The sequence below is a fragment of the Lactuca sativa genome, chromosome 5 (genome assembly GCF_002870075.4).
Source record: "Lactuca sativa cultivar Salinas chromosome 5, Lsat_Salinas_v11, whole genome shotgun sequence".
Classification (NCBI taxonomy): domain Eukaryota; kingdom Viridiplantae; phylum Streptophyta; class Magnoliopsida; order Asterales; family Asteraceae; genus Lactuca; species Lactuca sativa.
The window spans coordinates 225,099,843-225,115,296 of NC_056627.2; the positions used below are offsets into that span (position 1 = coordinate 225,099,843).

The 15,454-nt window shown below is 41.8% G+C and overlaps 1 protein-coding gene across 1 annotated transcript; it reads left to right on the forward strand.

The window, feature by feature from the left end:
* The first annotated feature begins 1,178 nt into the window (after window positions 1-1,178).
* On the forward strand, window positions 1,179-5,123 carry LOC111886622 (glycerophosphodiester phosphodiesterase GDPDL7). The gene is made up of 8 exons (XM_023882884.2): window positions 1,179-1,516; window positions 1,638-1,934; window positions 2,196-2,308; window positions 2,425-2,932; window positions 3,161-3,481; window positions 3,561-3,700; window positions 4,168-4,648; window positions 4,813-5,123. Exons 1-8 carry the CDS (start codon window positions 1,357-1,359, stop codon window positions 5,121-5,123), a joined length of 2,331 nt encoding a protein of 776 aa, XP_023738652.1. The 5' UTR covers window positions 1,179-1,356.
* Window positions 5,124-15,454: the final 10,331 nt, after the last annotated feature.

The following is a 15,454-nucleotide window of genomic DNA, read 5'->3' on the forward strand; positions in this document are numbered from 1 at the left end:
TGAGAGTTAAAAGTAAGAAAACCCAACCCCACATATCTGCAACTATCAATTTGTGTGTGTGTGCGAGTTCGTTTATGAACAAAAAAAACCATGATTCACCTGAAGAAGAAGAAAATATGGTGATACAGGTGTGAGTTCTTTGAAGACGAAGATGGAATCAAGGTGCGTTTTTTTTTTTTTTTTTTTTTTTTATACTTTTATATCTGTTGAGAGATGAGAAGGAGGGCATGAGTGGTGATTTTTGTGTGTTTCTTATCTGTTACGATGTCAGATACACATGTATGTGTGAACATTCATGTGACCAACCTAGGATTTAAACAGATACGAGATGAACAAATTTGAGAAGGGTTTTTCAGATCCATAAATGGGGAGGGAGAGTCTTAAGATTTGGCGATGGATGTGAAGTGGTAGAAAAAATTTAGGTGGAGATGGAAGTAGCAGACGGTGGTGGTGGTGGTGGAAGATGTTCTTGAGTTCATGAATATGTTTTTGACGTGATGAAGATGTTCTTGGGTGATTATGAGAGAGAGAGAGAGAGAGAGAGAGAGATAGAGAGAGAGAGGGAGGTGGGCCCTCCATTATTTTTTAAATGTTAAAATAAATAAATAAATATTAAATTTAAAAAAATGAAAGAAAAACGAAAAATAAATACCCCAAGGATATTATAGTCATTTCAATTTTCGAAGGGACTATTTTCACATACAAACTAGTCCAAAAGAATCACGAAGCCAAAAAAGTCGTGGTTTCAACTAAAACCCCAAAAAAATACATACCAAAGAGACCATTTTTGCAGTTTTGTCTAGTTATATATTGTGCATACAGTCCCAGTGTTGCTCTGTATTATTCTTAGTTCGATGCCCTGTATCAGTTTAGGTCCAATTTTTCTGTTCCATTATCTTTAATTTTTCAATTACGGCTCAGGCATGATAAGCATACCTAATTATGGCAACTTATAATTAGATGCTCTTAAAAATCAAATTAAATTCTATCTCCGGATATAATTGCAGTATTTGCTACCTATAAATTCGTTTAATCTGTGGGTACAATTTATTAGCAATCGTCTTCTCTTTCCATTTTCTATACCTCCATTTTCTTCCATTACCTTCTTCCCACTCCCTTAGAGAGTTTCTTGATTTCTGAAACTCCACAAGGGAAATCATGTTTTAAATCAAATTTCTTTTATCAAATAAGTCCTTTTTTTCATACGGTTTATTCAAGTCAAAACCTATTTGAAAAGAAACCATGCACACAATCCTTCTTTTAATGTGTTTCAAAGAATCTAACCCATAAAACGACACATATTCCTTGATATACGTGTTGTTGATTGATTTTCTTCCATGCAAGATTAAACAAGATATGATCAGGGAGTTACTCTTTGGTTTCCTGTTGATTCATTCATCTCTCGCCAAACATTTACATGTTCATCCCGGCAATAACAAACCCACACGTCGGACCCGGTTAGAAGCTATCACTGGTCCTGGTCCTGGTCCTGGCAAGAAATGGCTAACATTGCATGGTATTATTTTGATTCATTTACTTCCTTTTTATGCCATAATAACACATCATTATATATAACATCATGATTATATGTGTTAAATGATGGTTTTGCATTGGGTTATTTATGTATTTATGTTTAGGTAGGGAGCCATTGGTGATAGCCCAAGGTGGGTTTCCTGGTTTATTCCCGGACTCTTCTGGGGCGGGTTATGCTGCGGCTATAGCAATGGGTGTTATTGGAACCCTAAAGTATTGTAACTTGCAACTAACCAAAGATAATTTAGGAGTTTGTCTTCCGAATGTAAAGCTTGATAACTGCACCAATGCAGCTACCAGATTCCCGAAGCACCAACGAAGGTATAGCGTGAATGGGCGTGATATTGATGGTTGGTTCCCTCTGGATTTCACTATCGACGAGATAATGAAGGAGATACGTTGTAAGTGGCACGGGTAACGGTCTATTTTTCATTATGTCTTTTAATTTGATAGATAATTAAAAATAAAGTAAAAATGACGACATATTTTGGTAAAGAGAGGAGACTTAATAAGGAAGCCTATTTTGCCTGGTTTCAATTGATGTTTTTATGTTAACTTAGAAAGAAACACGTAAACGATTAATTAAATTAGTTAAAACTTAAATTAGACCTCTAGTGCAAAAGGTTAGTTTTTTTTTTCTTCTTGCTGATGTTTTGTCACAGTGATACAGAATATTTACTCAAGAGCAAGTGTTTTCGATTTCGTATACCCTTTGCTGCAACCCGATAGCGTTTTCGGCATGGAGCCGAAAGGCCACCTCTGGTTGAATGTTCAGGTGTGTTACATACGTGGGACCCACAAACTTACATGGGTCCCACATAATTACTAACATAGCTTATACTATTATACATCTTATTATAAACACAACTCATTGTTTTCATATGCTTGTAGAACGATGCTTTCTGGAGCTCACATCAGTTAAACGTAATACGATACATCGATGAGTCCAAACAATACTTTGTGGCGGATTATATCTCGTCACCGGAGATTGGTTTCTTGAAAGCCATGGCAGCAAGCAAAACATTCGATCGGATAAAAACAAAGCTTGTTTTCCGGTTCCTAACTGTCGTTGAGGTCGAGCCTACTTACAAAGAAACATATGGCGCACTCCTAAAGAAGCTAGCTATGATCAAGACATTTGCATCGGGGATTTTTGTCCCAAAAAACTACGTATGGCCCATCGGTAAAGATGGATACCTACAACCCGCAACCACTCTCGTTGCCGATGCTCATCGAGAAGGCCTTGAAGTGTATGTCGCAGGGTTTGCATCTGATACATTTTCGAGTTATAATTACAGCTATGATCCTGAGGTTGAGTACTTGCAATTCATCGATAATTCACAGTTCTCCGTTGATGGGGTTGTTACTGAATTCCCAGGATCTGCTTCGAACGCCATCGGTAAGAAGTCATGATCCTCGACATTAGTGACAAATAAATTTTGTCACTAATGTCTTACAGCAACGGAAATATGAAAATTTCCGTTGCTGATGTTAGTGATCCAATATCATTGATATCAGATGATGACTGCATCTCTAGCATTTAGCAACAAAACTTTTTTCCTGATACTTTCTAAATTGTAAGAAAACTTATTGCGGTTACATGAACTGAAATGCCAAATGATTGCAGCATGCTTAGCTCAAAGTCCAAAACCAACCAAGAAGGTGGTGGATGCTTTGATCATATCTCACAATGGAGCAAGTATCGATTACCCGGGGTGCACTGATCTCGCGTATAAGAAGGCTATCAATGATGGCGCGGATATAATCGATTGCAATGTCCAAATGACAAAAGATGGTGTTGCGTTTTGCCTTGATTCGGCTGATCTCTTGGGAAAAACTAACGCGGCAATGGCTTTCATGGATCGGTCTACCTCAGTGCCAGAAATCCAACCGAAAAATGGTGTTTTTACATTTGATGTGACGTGGACTGAGATCAAATCTGTTAAGCGTAAGTTTAGCCTTCTTTTATCTTGGGCTACGATGAAATGCAAGTTTTGTTTCTTTTACTTATTTTCACTTGGTTGTAGCATTAATTCAGAACCCGTTTCAGTCTGGCGGATTGTTACGAAATCCTAAATCAAAGAACGCCGGAACATTTTTAAAAGTCCCCGAGTTTTTGGAGCTTGCCAAGAAGAATGCATCGACCGGTATTCTGATCGGAATCCAAGTGAGTTTTATGTTTTACTTATTAGAATCAGGGTTAATGTCACAAAAATGGCCCATATTTTAATCATGCTTTAATACACCAATAAACTTTTTCTCTGTTTACAATATGTTATGCCGAAATTTTATTATATTATCTATATATTTCTTTGTTTTTATAATTATTTGTAGATTTATAACATAATTACTAAATCATGTGTGAATTTTACAATGTAAGTTGTAACGTTTACAAACTAATGGTATACATTTTTCTATTTTATCCATTTTAATGGCAATTCATAATAGTACATGAAAATGGCGACCAGTCTGGACCATAGTCTTTCATTGGTCCACATATAATCTTGAACATAGACCGGGTTTCTTTCAAACTGACGTTGACTTAGACTTTGATAGGGCCGGGTGTCTTGAACCCGGTCCATGTGCACCTATAGGTGTTCCTTCCAATAACATCATTACTCGATCATATCCCAGAATGCTGCTTACCTAGCATCCAAGAAGGGTCTTGACATCCTCCAATCAGTCAATGAAGCCCTGAAGAACGCGAAATTGAACCCGAAACAACAAATTTTAATCCAATCAGATGACACCTCTATCCTGGAAAAGTTCAAGAACTCAAACCCGACTTACCAACGAATTCTATTGTTCAGCAAGCCGATCAGCGATGCACCAAAGCCAGTTACCGATAACATCAAGAAATATGCCGATGCAGTCAATGTAGTGAAGAAGTCAATAATGCCAGAGAGCAAGATTTACATTACAAACGGAGCCACAAAAATTGTAGAACAAATGCATGCTGCAAACATCTCGGTGTACGTCTCGGGATTCTCAACGGAAACTTTAAGTATGCAGCTCGATTTCTATAGTGATCCGTACATTGAGCTTGTTTCATTCATTGCAGAGAGTATTGATGGTGTGATCACCGATAACCCGAAAACCGCAAGTGCATTCTTGAGTAAGTTTAGCTAATACAGTTAGTTCTTTTAGGCACTGTTTGTTATATATATGACATGACATATACGTATTTGACATGCATAGAAGTCATTGTGACGTGTACAAATTGTGTCAAATGCATCATTAATATCAATAATTTATATCTTATTGTGGCTTATGTGGCAGGGAGTCCATGTGTTGACCCAAACAGCAAGGCTGCATTTGTTTTCCAACCGATTAAACCCGGTGATTATCTCGCTCAAGTTGAACCCACGGTTTTGCCACCGGCTTCAACACCAATTCCTCCTCTGCGGGTGACGGATGTTGTCGACCCGCCATTGCCTCCCGTGAATGCTGCTGCACGCAAAGAAGCTGACTCTGACAAGAGTGGTGGTGATGGTGGTGGTGGATCGGAATCTGGCCAACGGAGAATGGCCGTGGATGTGGTGGCAACAATGTTATTGTTGATTGTGGTGTTCTTTCTAATGGGGTGTTGATTTTGGTAATATTTGGTTTGGTTTGGGATTAAACGAGAGTTGTATTTGTACCACGGGAAACTACCAAATTGTTGTAAGAACTCGTTAGTGTTGATTACTTTATTCATTTTTGGTAGATAAATTAATATAGTTTTATTTTAGATTTGGTAAAATATGTATCTGATACTTTTTTAAATTATGTTTCAATTGCATTTATATGTTTTTAAAAATGACCAAACAATGGGTTAATCAACATTGCCAAGTCACCCCCTAAGATGCCCAAACCCTTCGCTCCCAAAAAATCAAGGCATTCAAGCAAAGCAACCAAACAAGAATAGATAGATAACGTTTAAATGGCACCCCAAACGAACAACGAAATTATAATCAACCAAATAACCGGGGAATTTAAAGTGGCACATAATGATTGTGTACATCTATGTAGAACTAAATATCTATGTAATTGTTTCAAGAAATAATATAAACATTGGTTATGTTATATGATGTGTTAAGTTGTTATATGATTTTTTTTGTGTGGTGATTTGGAGAACTGAGAAGTAATATTTGGGACAAGTATGACTAGGTGTGAAAGGTAGTAGATGTCTATACTACCAGAAGCACATGACTCGCACTTGGATCAGAGAAAGTCACAAAGTTCCCAAGACGTTAGTAATTGATTTCGTTTTGTTCACGTCTGTTGTTACCATCGTTTCGGTATGACTAAGACGATGACTATTATTCCGACCTTGGTGGTCATATCAAATTGAGACCGGCTAAGATGAGTATTGTATGTGGTTCAGAGAACCAAGTTCAATGTAGCATCCGACTTAAGTTGAAAGATTGAATTGAAAGATAATCATAGCGATCAATAGAAGTATCACAATCACCGTGAAAGTAAGAATCTTGTAGCTAGAAGTCTTACATGCTAGAATGTGATTATACCATATTAGAACATGAAGGAAGGTATCTTTCATTATGGAATCTGACTCAAAAAGACCCGAGTCTAAGCGTTCCATCATACGATGAGAGGTCATTAGAACATGACCCATCGATATGTTACAGTAATTGAAGTAAATAACTTATCTTAAGTTAAGTATGTTTAAGAAGGAGCGGGAGTCTCCAATAAGGATCAAGTTTTTCACTCAAAGGTTACGATCGAAATTCCAACATAGTACGAAGAGCAGATGCAAGATTGAGCACCGTCAATAGTTAAGAAGTCCAAGAGTTAGATACTCATTTAAAAGGACATGAGAGTTACGATTATTACCTATGATGAAAAGATAACATATGGAGTCATTATACAAGCTATGTTTTGTTGATGATTCCGGGACGTAATCATCCTAAGAGGGGTATAATTGTAACGCCTGCAGATTCGGGCTAGTCAATTTAGAGATAATAAACATTAAAATGACTTTTTGATAGAAGATTATCTAGAATAAATATTCTTAACCAAAGTTATAGTATATGTCAAAAGGATTCTGTACATATAAAGAACACTGAAATCCAACTTATAACGAAGAAGTTATGACCCGTCGAAGTTTCACAATTAAACCGACATGGCTCCGCGTATCGTAAAAAGTAAATTTTTGAAAAAAAAAATACTTTTTAGCCTTAGTGACCTAAACAAAACTCATAGTAGACGTTAAACCAAGAGCACGCATATAGAGAACATCCAAATCTGACTTCGTTAGAGGAAATTATGATTTTTCTAAGATTTAGCGTATCAGTACAAAGCCCGAAAATCGAATTTTAGATTGATCGATTATTAGCCGACACAATCTACACAAGAATTGAAGATCTCGTCAATAGGAGCCTATCGATATAAAGACAGTCGAAAATGGACGTCGGATGATAAAGTTATGAATTTTTAACGGACTTTAACTGTCTGAACCTATTAAAATATAACTTTTAAAATAAATTCAACATTAGCCGATGGAGTCTAAACGAAAGTTGTAGATCTCGTCGTTACCTGCGCGTGGATATAAAGAGCTTAAAAAACGGAGCTTGTATGCGAAAGTTACAGATTTTAGAAGATAATTAATTTTTGGGTTAACTAGCGAGTGACACATGGCGCGATCTGGGCCGCACCTTCCTCCCCATGGCTTGCCACCAGATGGTGACATGTGGCACATTATGCCCAATGTAATTTTGATTTCACCCAACATAACCGTCAAAAAGCCATTACGCCCAGCGTAATTCTTGAGTACGCTCAGCATACTTGGGCGCTGGCAACTATAAATATAGTTCATTTCTCACTCTTTGCTTCACACCTCTTCAACCAATTCTCTCCCAAACCTCCCAAGGTCTTAAGACCTTTTCTCTAGCCCTCCCTAGCAGTTAGTAGTGAGCCCTAGAGCGCCAAAAGGCTCCGAGAAGAAGAGCTTTTGGCTCAGAAGTTCTGCCCGCGCAGAGTCCGGTTTCTCGCTAAATCACCTGTAAGTTGAGTTATGCTTACCGTAGTTTAAGTATAACTTGTGTTTAAATTCATTATCATTATTATGAACCTATAAACAAGATTTATCAGTGATTACAAGTCGTTATATTGTTTGATCTACTTATGGGGATGATGTCTAGGTTGGATTTAGTGAGGTGTTTATAGTGGGATTTCCAAACAGTACGCTTCGTATACCAAACAGACCCTACCTCCGATATGATCCTACCTGGTTGTTTCTTACTTGATAGATCTTGAAGCAGACTTTGAGTTAATGATGAATCTAGACTAATAATTAGTTGCAATAAATATTAGACTAAAACTTAGCAATAATAATACTAGGTTTTGTCAATAGAAAAGACAATTGTTAGAAGCGAGGCGCTGCCCGAATTTTGAGACATCACTTATAACACCCGAAATCAGAAAGGTCAAGAAAGGAAAGGAAAAACCCTAAGTTAAAGAGGGTTGACTCGTCGAGTCCAGGGAGGAACTCGGCGAGTCGGAGCGGGATCCGGGTGTAAAGCAAGTGACCGACTCGGCGAGTCGGCAAGTGGACTCGGTGAGTCAGTTCTGGGTTGGGAAATCCTAATTTCGGGACTTGGTACCCTATTTAAGTATCTTAATATCTTCCCTAGGGCTCATTTGCGGCCCTATAGTCTAGAACCAGAAACCCTAAGCCTCCATTGTTGCTCAATCAAGCTTTCTTGCCAATTTGGGTGATTTGAAGGAAGAAGGAGGAAGGCACACATTGGGGATTCAAGAATTGGCAGTAGATCCAGAGTTTGTGAGGTCTTCCAGAGCTTTTGAAGGTAATGAGTCGCTACCTTCCCTCTTTTGCATATAGATCAACCTTTATCATGGGATTTGGGGCTTTTAGGACAAGTTTATGAACCATTTCGAGTTAGAAGCCCAGATCTGAAGTTGCTACTTCAGATCTATGTGTATCTTGGCCTAGAGAATCATAAAGCATCAGTCTATGGGTTGATTGTTGAGCCCCTTTGTCTCAAACCCTAGTTTATAGTGATTTGAGCCTAGATCTCGTTAGCTACACGTAAAGTTTGCCACTTTACGTAAGGAATAGGCTTTAGAAGAGTGGATCTACAGTTTGGAGTCCATGCATGACTCAAAAGTCCTCTGCATGTATGTAGATATGAATGGACTCGGCGAGTCCTTCAATTGGACTTGGCGAGTAGCATGAAGATGAGGAGGAACTCGACGAGTGGGATGAACAGCTCGTCGAGTCGGATGAAGTTAAGCATGAACTCGGCGAGTTGGAAGAACAACTCGACGAGTTGGTTGAAGATTGCCTTGGACTCAGCGAGTTTATTAGTGGACTCGGCGAGTCAGGTCGCGAAACGCCAATCCCTTCGAGTTGAGATTCGAATCAGTGAGTCGGGTGGAGACTCAGCGAGTTGGACAGGTCAGGACTCGGAAATAGTTGGACTCGGCGAGTCATGGACTGACTCGGCAAGTCGAGTCGCGAATAGAAAGACCCTGAGCATATGAACTCGGCGAGTCATTAGGTGGACTCGCCGAGTAGGGTTGACCTGGAAGGTTGACTTTGACCAGGACTTTGACTTTGACCAGAGTTGACCTTGTTGACTTTTAGAGGATTGTCAGACTAAGTGTCATATTGATATTGGTAGCTCGGAGAGCTGGAGGAGCAGCGGCTCAGGGGATTGTCGATTAGCAGCCAGAGGATTATCGGCGGAGCTCAGCAGTTCAGGTGAGTTTCCTTCCAGTAGGAACGGGTCTAATGCCACAATGCCGACCCGTTTAGCTAGTAGTAGTTTCCGAATTTTAGTCCGATGCAGTATTTAGTATGTTTGATGCCTTCGTGGCTCAGACAGGATTTATGTGTTATGTGTTCCGGGTTACGACCCGATGCAGTATGCAGTATATGTGTGTTCATGCTAGTTGATATGTTTATGTTATGTTCTGTTTAGTTAGTTCCGGACTTCGGTCCGATGCAGGGGGAAAGGCCCCAGTTAGTCCGAACTTCGGTCCGATGCAGGGGACAAGGTCCCGGTCAGTTAGTCCGAACTTCGGTCCGATGCAGGGGCAAGGCCCCAGTTAGTCCGGACTTTGGTCCGATGCAGGGGACAAGGTCCCAGTCAGTTTCCGGACTTCAGTCCGATGCAGGGGGCAAGGCCCCAGATAGCCCGGACCTTGGTCCGATGCAGTGGGCAAGGCCCAGTATGTGTTTTATATGTTATTGTTCGGTATGTGGTAGTTTGGGGGAGCTCACTAAGCTTCGTGCTTATGGTTTTCAGTTTTGGTTTCAGGTACTCAGTTTTCAAAAGAGGAGCTCGGAGAGATTGCAGTGCACACACCATAGTCAGTTAGCCTGGGAAATGTTTTACTCTAATAATGAGATTATGTTTTGAATCTAATACTCGAAAGTTATGTTATGACTTATGATACATTTTTATAAATATGGTTTTAGTAATGTTTAAAAAGAAATTTTTAGTTATGATTTTGGGTCGTTACGAGTTGGTATCAGAGCCTTGGTTTGAGGGATTCGGGCGCACTCCCGAGTATGTCTGAACTCAAACTAAGGAAGAGGTATAAAGTTTTCAAGAGAAAAACCATGGTTACAAAAGAATTTTGAGAAAAGAAAACAATTTTATAAAAAGTATGAAGAAAAGAGTTTTAGAAAAAGCGAAAAGAATTTTAAAAAGAGAAAAGGGTGTGGTGTATGCAATCAGCCGAGCTCAAGTAAGTACTCCCAAATTACCCATACAAGTTTATGTTATCAGTTTCAGTTTCAGATCAGTTCAGTTTCAGTTTCAGTAGAACAGCATGCTAGAATAGGACTAAGGATCTAGGATGATGCCTTATGTGCCTGCTTTATGTGTTTCAGCTTGATACGAATTTCATGCTAGTATTGAGTAGACAGTAGTAGGATAGCCTGTGTAGGTTATGCCTGATAGTATGAGCTTAGCATTGTATGCTAGTACAGTTTCTTGTTATGAGAATAGTTTTGCCTGAGTATGTTTCCTTTATCCGAATGCTGCTTGCTTTGAGGAAAGTACAGATAGATGTGGAAGGTAGTATGGGCCCGTACTACTGAAAGCACAGGATCCGTACTCGATTCAAGAGGGGCCAAGGCAAAACCAGGGAACTAGTAGAGTGTGTGAGAGATCCCTCAGCAGTAGTGTGTAAATTGATCAGGAATTGTTATATTTTCAGCATGGTGACGTTGCGCGAGATATCAGTTGGCAGTTCAAGTGCCGGGGAGGGATCTGGCTCAGGCTCTAGAGTCGGGTAGCTTGAGGATCAGATGAGAGATTTCATTTCCGCAGAGATCATGCGCAACATCATTAATCAGACTCCAGTGATTTTCAGTTCGGTTAGAGTGGCCATTGTGGAGCTCATGGATAGTCATCTTGAGGCCTTTAAGGCCGGGATAGTTTCAGGATAGATTAGGGCTCGTCTAGACCCCGATTCTTATGGAGTTCAGGGGACAGGAGTGAGTGGGGCACCCTGTCTCCAAGAGAGACCCTTGCATGATTGGATAGTTGAAGAGGTTACGCGAGCCATTCGCGAGGATCTGCCCGACATGGTTGCGAGGATCACTGATAGGTTGATTGCGAAGCTCCAGGATCAGACAACTGTTGTTCAATCGACGGGCGGTGTCGACTAGGGAACGCAGGAACGAGAGACGGGCAGGGAATCGGAAAGGAAGAGGAAAACGGATGAGACTCAGGAAGCCGCAGGTTCGGGCAAGAGGCCCAAGGGGTCGGATTTGAGGACGAGGAACTATCAGAGCCGCAGTCGATGCGGGAAGTGTGGTAGGACGCACATGGGTACATGCAGGCGTAGAAGTGGTGGTGATGCTGGATGTTTCATGTGCGGCCAGATTGGCCATTTTAGCAGAGATTGTACTGTTACCATCGCCCATGGACTTGATCCGATATGTTTCCATTGCAGTTAGAGGGGCCACAAGAAGGCCTACTGTCCGAGTTTGTATACAGCAGGGCAGATGCCAGCTCCTGCCCTTGGGACTTCAAGTACCGCCAGTGGTTGCCGAGGCCGGGCAAGGGCGCCCACGGCTCAGAGTTGAGTTTTCCGGTTGATTTCAGCAGCGCTGAGTGATGGAGGTATGTATCTCTTACCTCCCTGTCAATTATTATTCATGTTATTATTTGTTATGTTGTTGCATTGATATCAATAAGTATATGTGTTGGGGGTATTATATTACCTACTTGTGACGGAGTGTTATGCCATCTGCATACCATGGGATTAGAATGGTGAATTGGAGGTCGTTCCCTCTAGATCAGGTTACTTCAGATGCGGTGACTGTAACATGTATGTGTAAGATTTAGTAGTGCCTTACTACTTGCGGAAGGCGTTAGTCGAGTAATGATCAGTTATATTCTCAGTAGTGATAATCCAAAGTTTTTAGTGAAGTAGCTAGCGGTCAGTACGGAAGTGGGTTGGGGATGTACAACCCAAACGCAGGTTCTCGGGATGTAGTCCCTAAAGCAAATACAGTTAAGGATTGAAGGGTGCTCAGTCAGAAAGCAAGAAGGGTGCGGATCTGATAAGAGTTAGTTGGAGCGCTGGCAAGGGTAAACGTTGGCGGACAGCATATCACCCTTTTAATGGAAGGAAGGTTGGGAATCCTTTCGACCAGTGAGCAGTAAGGAATTAGCCGAATCCAAGTGGGGGAGAACCCTCCGGGTATACAAGGATAAGAGCCACGTAGACCCAGAATGAGTGCGCGGCCCCTGAGAAGAAAAGATAGTTGCACAGTGATTGATGGATTGAGAAGTTCAGAATTGGGAGTTCGAGGACCTTCCCAGCAGTTAGTTCATGTAATCGAGATGGTTAGAAGCTGGTTGGGAATCCAGGAGTGGAGGACCACCTATAGGGCTCAAGTGAGTCGGAATGAGGATCCTGAGAACGGTTAGCAAGAGATGCTTTCGTATTAGTAGCCAGTGACAGATTCAGCATGCAGAATTGTGTAGATTCAGGAGTTGGGAGTTTGGAAACTTCCTAACAATAGCTTCTTGTATCCGGATTAGTAGACGGTTGGTTTGGGAACCAAGCAAAAGAATTCCTCGACGAAGCGCTAAGTATATCAAGGATATAAGATGTCGAGGTTGATGCAATATTCAAAGACTGAGGGCTGGTTTTGAGAAATCAGGATGAGAAATCACTAGCAGGACTAGGGATAGTCAGGATGTCCTCAGATAGTAGTAGAGTGTTGTAAGTCTGCGGGGGTAGCCGTAGCATTCACTAGCAGTCAGATAGTAGTAGTAGTGTTGTAAGTCTGCGGGGGTAGCCGTAGCATTCACTAGCAGTCAGATAGTAGTAGTAGTGTTGTAAGTCTGCGGGGGTAGCCGTAGCATTCACTAGCAGTCAGATAGTAGTAGTGGTGTTGTAAGTCTACGGGGGTAGCCGTAGCATTCACTAGCAGTCAGATAGTAGTGGAGTGTTGTAAGTCTACGGGGGTAGCCGTAGCATTCACTAGCAGTCAGATAGTAGTGGAGTGTTGTAAGTCTATGGGGGTAGTCGTAGCATTCATTAGCAGCCAGATAGTATTAGAGAGTTGTAAGTCCGCGGGTGTAGCCGTGGCCTTTATCAGATTGGTAGGCAGCATGAGCGCGTTGTTGGACACGGGAAAGTAGTAGTTCCCACCCGTTCGGGTGCAGCAGTGAGGATATGGGAATCCACGGGTTAGATTTCGGATTTCCCAAATGGTTCAGTTATGGCTAAGTCAACAATTTGGCTATAGATCGTCACATCAGTTACGAGATCAGAGTAGCAGTGGACCGTTGGGGTTCAGGTATGTTAAGGGCTACCGTCAGTCTAGGAGCCATCATGTTGTTAGTCGTGGAATTGATGATATCAAAATGTGACGTATGGACCCCATCGGTTGGATCGGAAGGTTGTTAGAGCCACAGTGACAGGATAACTAGTGGAAACTAGTTCCAGAGAAAGATTTCGTTCAGAAGTCGTTGGAGCGACTAAGTGAGGAGTCCTTTGAATCCACAGTTGAGATGGAACTCAGTGTTGCAAATAACCGACGAATGATTGGTAACCAGGAAGGTCTTGAGATAATTGGGAAGCAGTGTTTCAGGCGTATTCAGAGTTTCAGGCATGTTCAGTGTTTCATGCAGTTCAGTGTTTCGGGCAGCTCAGTGTTTCAGGCGTATTCAGAGTTTCAGGCATGTTCAGTGTTTCATGCAGTTTAGAGTTTCAGGCATGTTCAGTACTGCAGGCAGTTCAGTGTTTGGATAGTTTCAGAGTTTTGGACAGTATTAGTATTTGTGTTAGAATGCAAGTGCTGACGGTATAGTTGGTTGATTTGGAAATGGCAAGTCCCTCTCAGCAGGATCAGTTGAGCCTTCTGCTAAGTATAAGTGATCTGTAAGGATAGCTAGGCAGGTAGCTTTTCTTTCAGGATGGAAGGCTCGAGTTAGTAGGAATTGAGTAGTCAAATGAGAGATAAGTAGGATGGTTCCAGCAGCATCGATTTAGTATGGATGGCAGAATGGATAGAACAATTATAGATAGTCGGAGTATCTTCAGGAGTCGCTGGGAGCGACTAGGAGATTGCGATGGAGTGTAGTGACCGGTGGGAGTCCGGTAACTCAGATATCGGCAGATTAGTTAGACCTGGGTAGTCTCAGTGTATCCGGTAGGCGGATGAGGGGCAACAGGATTTTCAGTCGGAGGAAATAACGTTGAGGAAATTATGGAAAAGAGAAGGATTCAGTATGTACCAACAGTAGTGACCAGCACTATGAGTGGCTAGAGTGATGGACAAAAGGGTGTTAGTTTTCCCAGACAGAGAGTTGGAGGCAGTTCGCGGGACAGTTGGCCATAGCAAACTTCGAGGACGAAGTTTACTTTAAGTGGGGGAGAGTTGTAACACCCGAAATCAGAAAGGTCAAGAAAGGAAAGGAAAAACCCTAAGTTAAAGAGGGTTGACTCGTCGAGTCCAGGGAGGAACTCGGCGAGTCGGAGCGGGATCCGGGTGTAAAGCAAGTGACCGACTCGGCGAGTCGGCAAGTGGACTCGGCGAGTCAGGTCTGGGTTGGGAAACCCTAATTTCGGGACTTGGTACCCAATTTAAGCATCTTCATCTCTTCCCTAGGGCTCATTTGCGGCCCTATAGTCCAGAACCAGAAACCCTAAGCCTCCATTGTTGCTCAATCAAGCTTTCTTGCCAATTTGGGTGATTTGAAGGAAGAAGGAGGAAGACACACATTGGGGATTCAAGAATTGGCAGTAGATCCAGAGTTTGTGAGGTCTTCCAGAGCTTTTGAAGGTAATGAGTCGCTACCTTCCCTCTTTTGCATATAGATCAACCTTTATCATGGGATTTGGGGCTTTTAGGACAAGTTTATGAACCATTTCGAGTTAGAAGCCCAGATCTAAAGTTGCTACTTCAGATCTATGTGTATCTTGGCCTAGAGAATCATAAAGCATCAGTCTATGGGTTGATTGTTGAGCCCCTTTGTCTCAAACCCTAGTTTATAGTGATTTGAGCCTAGATCTCGTTAGCTACACGTAAAGTTTGCCACTTTACGTAAGGAATAGGCTTTAGAAGAGTGGATCTACAGTTTGGAGTCCATGCATGACTCAAAAGTCCTCTGCATGTATGTAGATTTGAATGGACTCGACGAGTCCTTCGAGTGGACTCAGCGAGTAGCATGAAGATGAGGAGGAACTCGACGAGTGGGATGAACAGCTCGTCGAGTCGGATGAAGTTAAGCATGAACTCGGCGAGTTGGAAGAACAACTCGACGAGTTGGTTGAAGATTGCCTTGGACTCGGCGAGTCTATTAGTGGACTCGGCGAGTCAGGTCGCGAAACCCCAATCCCTTCGAGTTGAGATTCGAATCAGTGAGTCGGGTGGAGACTCAGCGAGTTGGACAGGTCGGGACTCGGAAATAGTTGGACTCGGCGA

Excerpts from the sequence above, each read along its gene's own strand:
- LOC111886622 (XM_023882884.2), top strand. The coding sequence starts at position 1,357 with ATGATCAGGGAGTTACTCTTTGGTTTCCTGTTGATTCATTCATCTCTC. Across the intron at positions 2,309-2,424 it reads ACCTCTGGTTGAATGTTCAG|AACGATGCTTTCTGGAGCTC; the intron begins GTGTGTTACATA and ends ATATGCTTGTAG. Across the intron at positions 2,933-3,160 it reads ATCTGCTTCGAACGCCATCG|CATGCTTAGCTCAAAGTCCA; the intron begins GTAAGAAGTCAT and ends AAATGATTGCAG.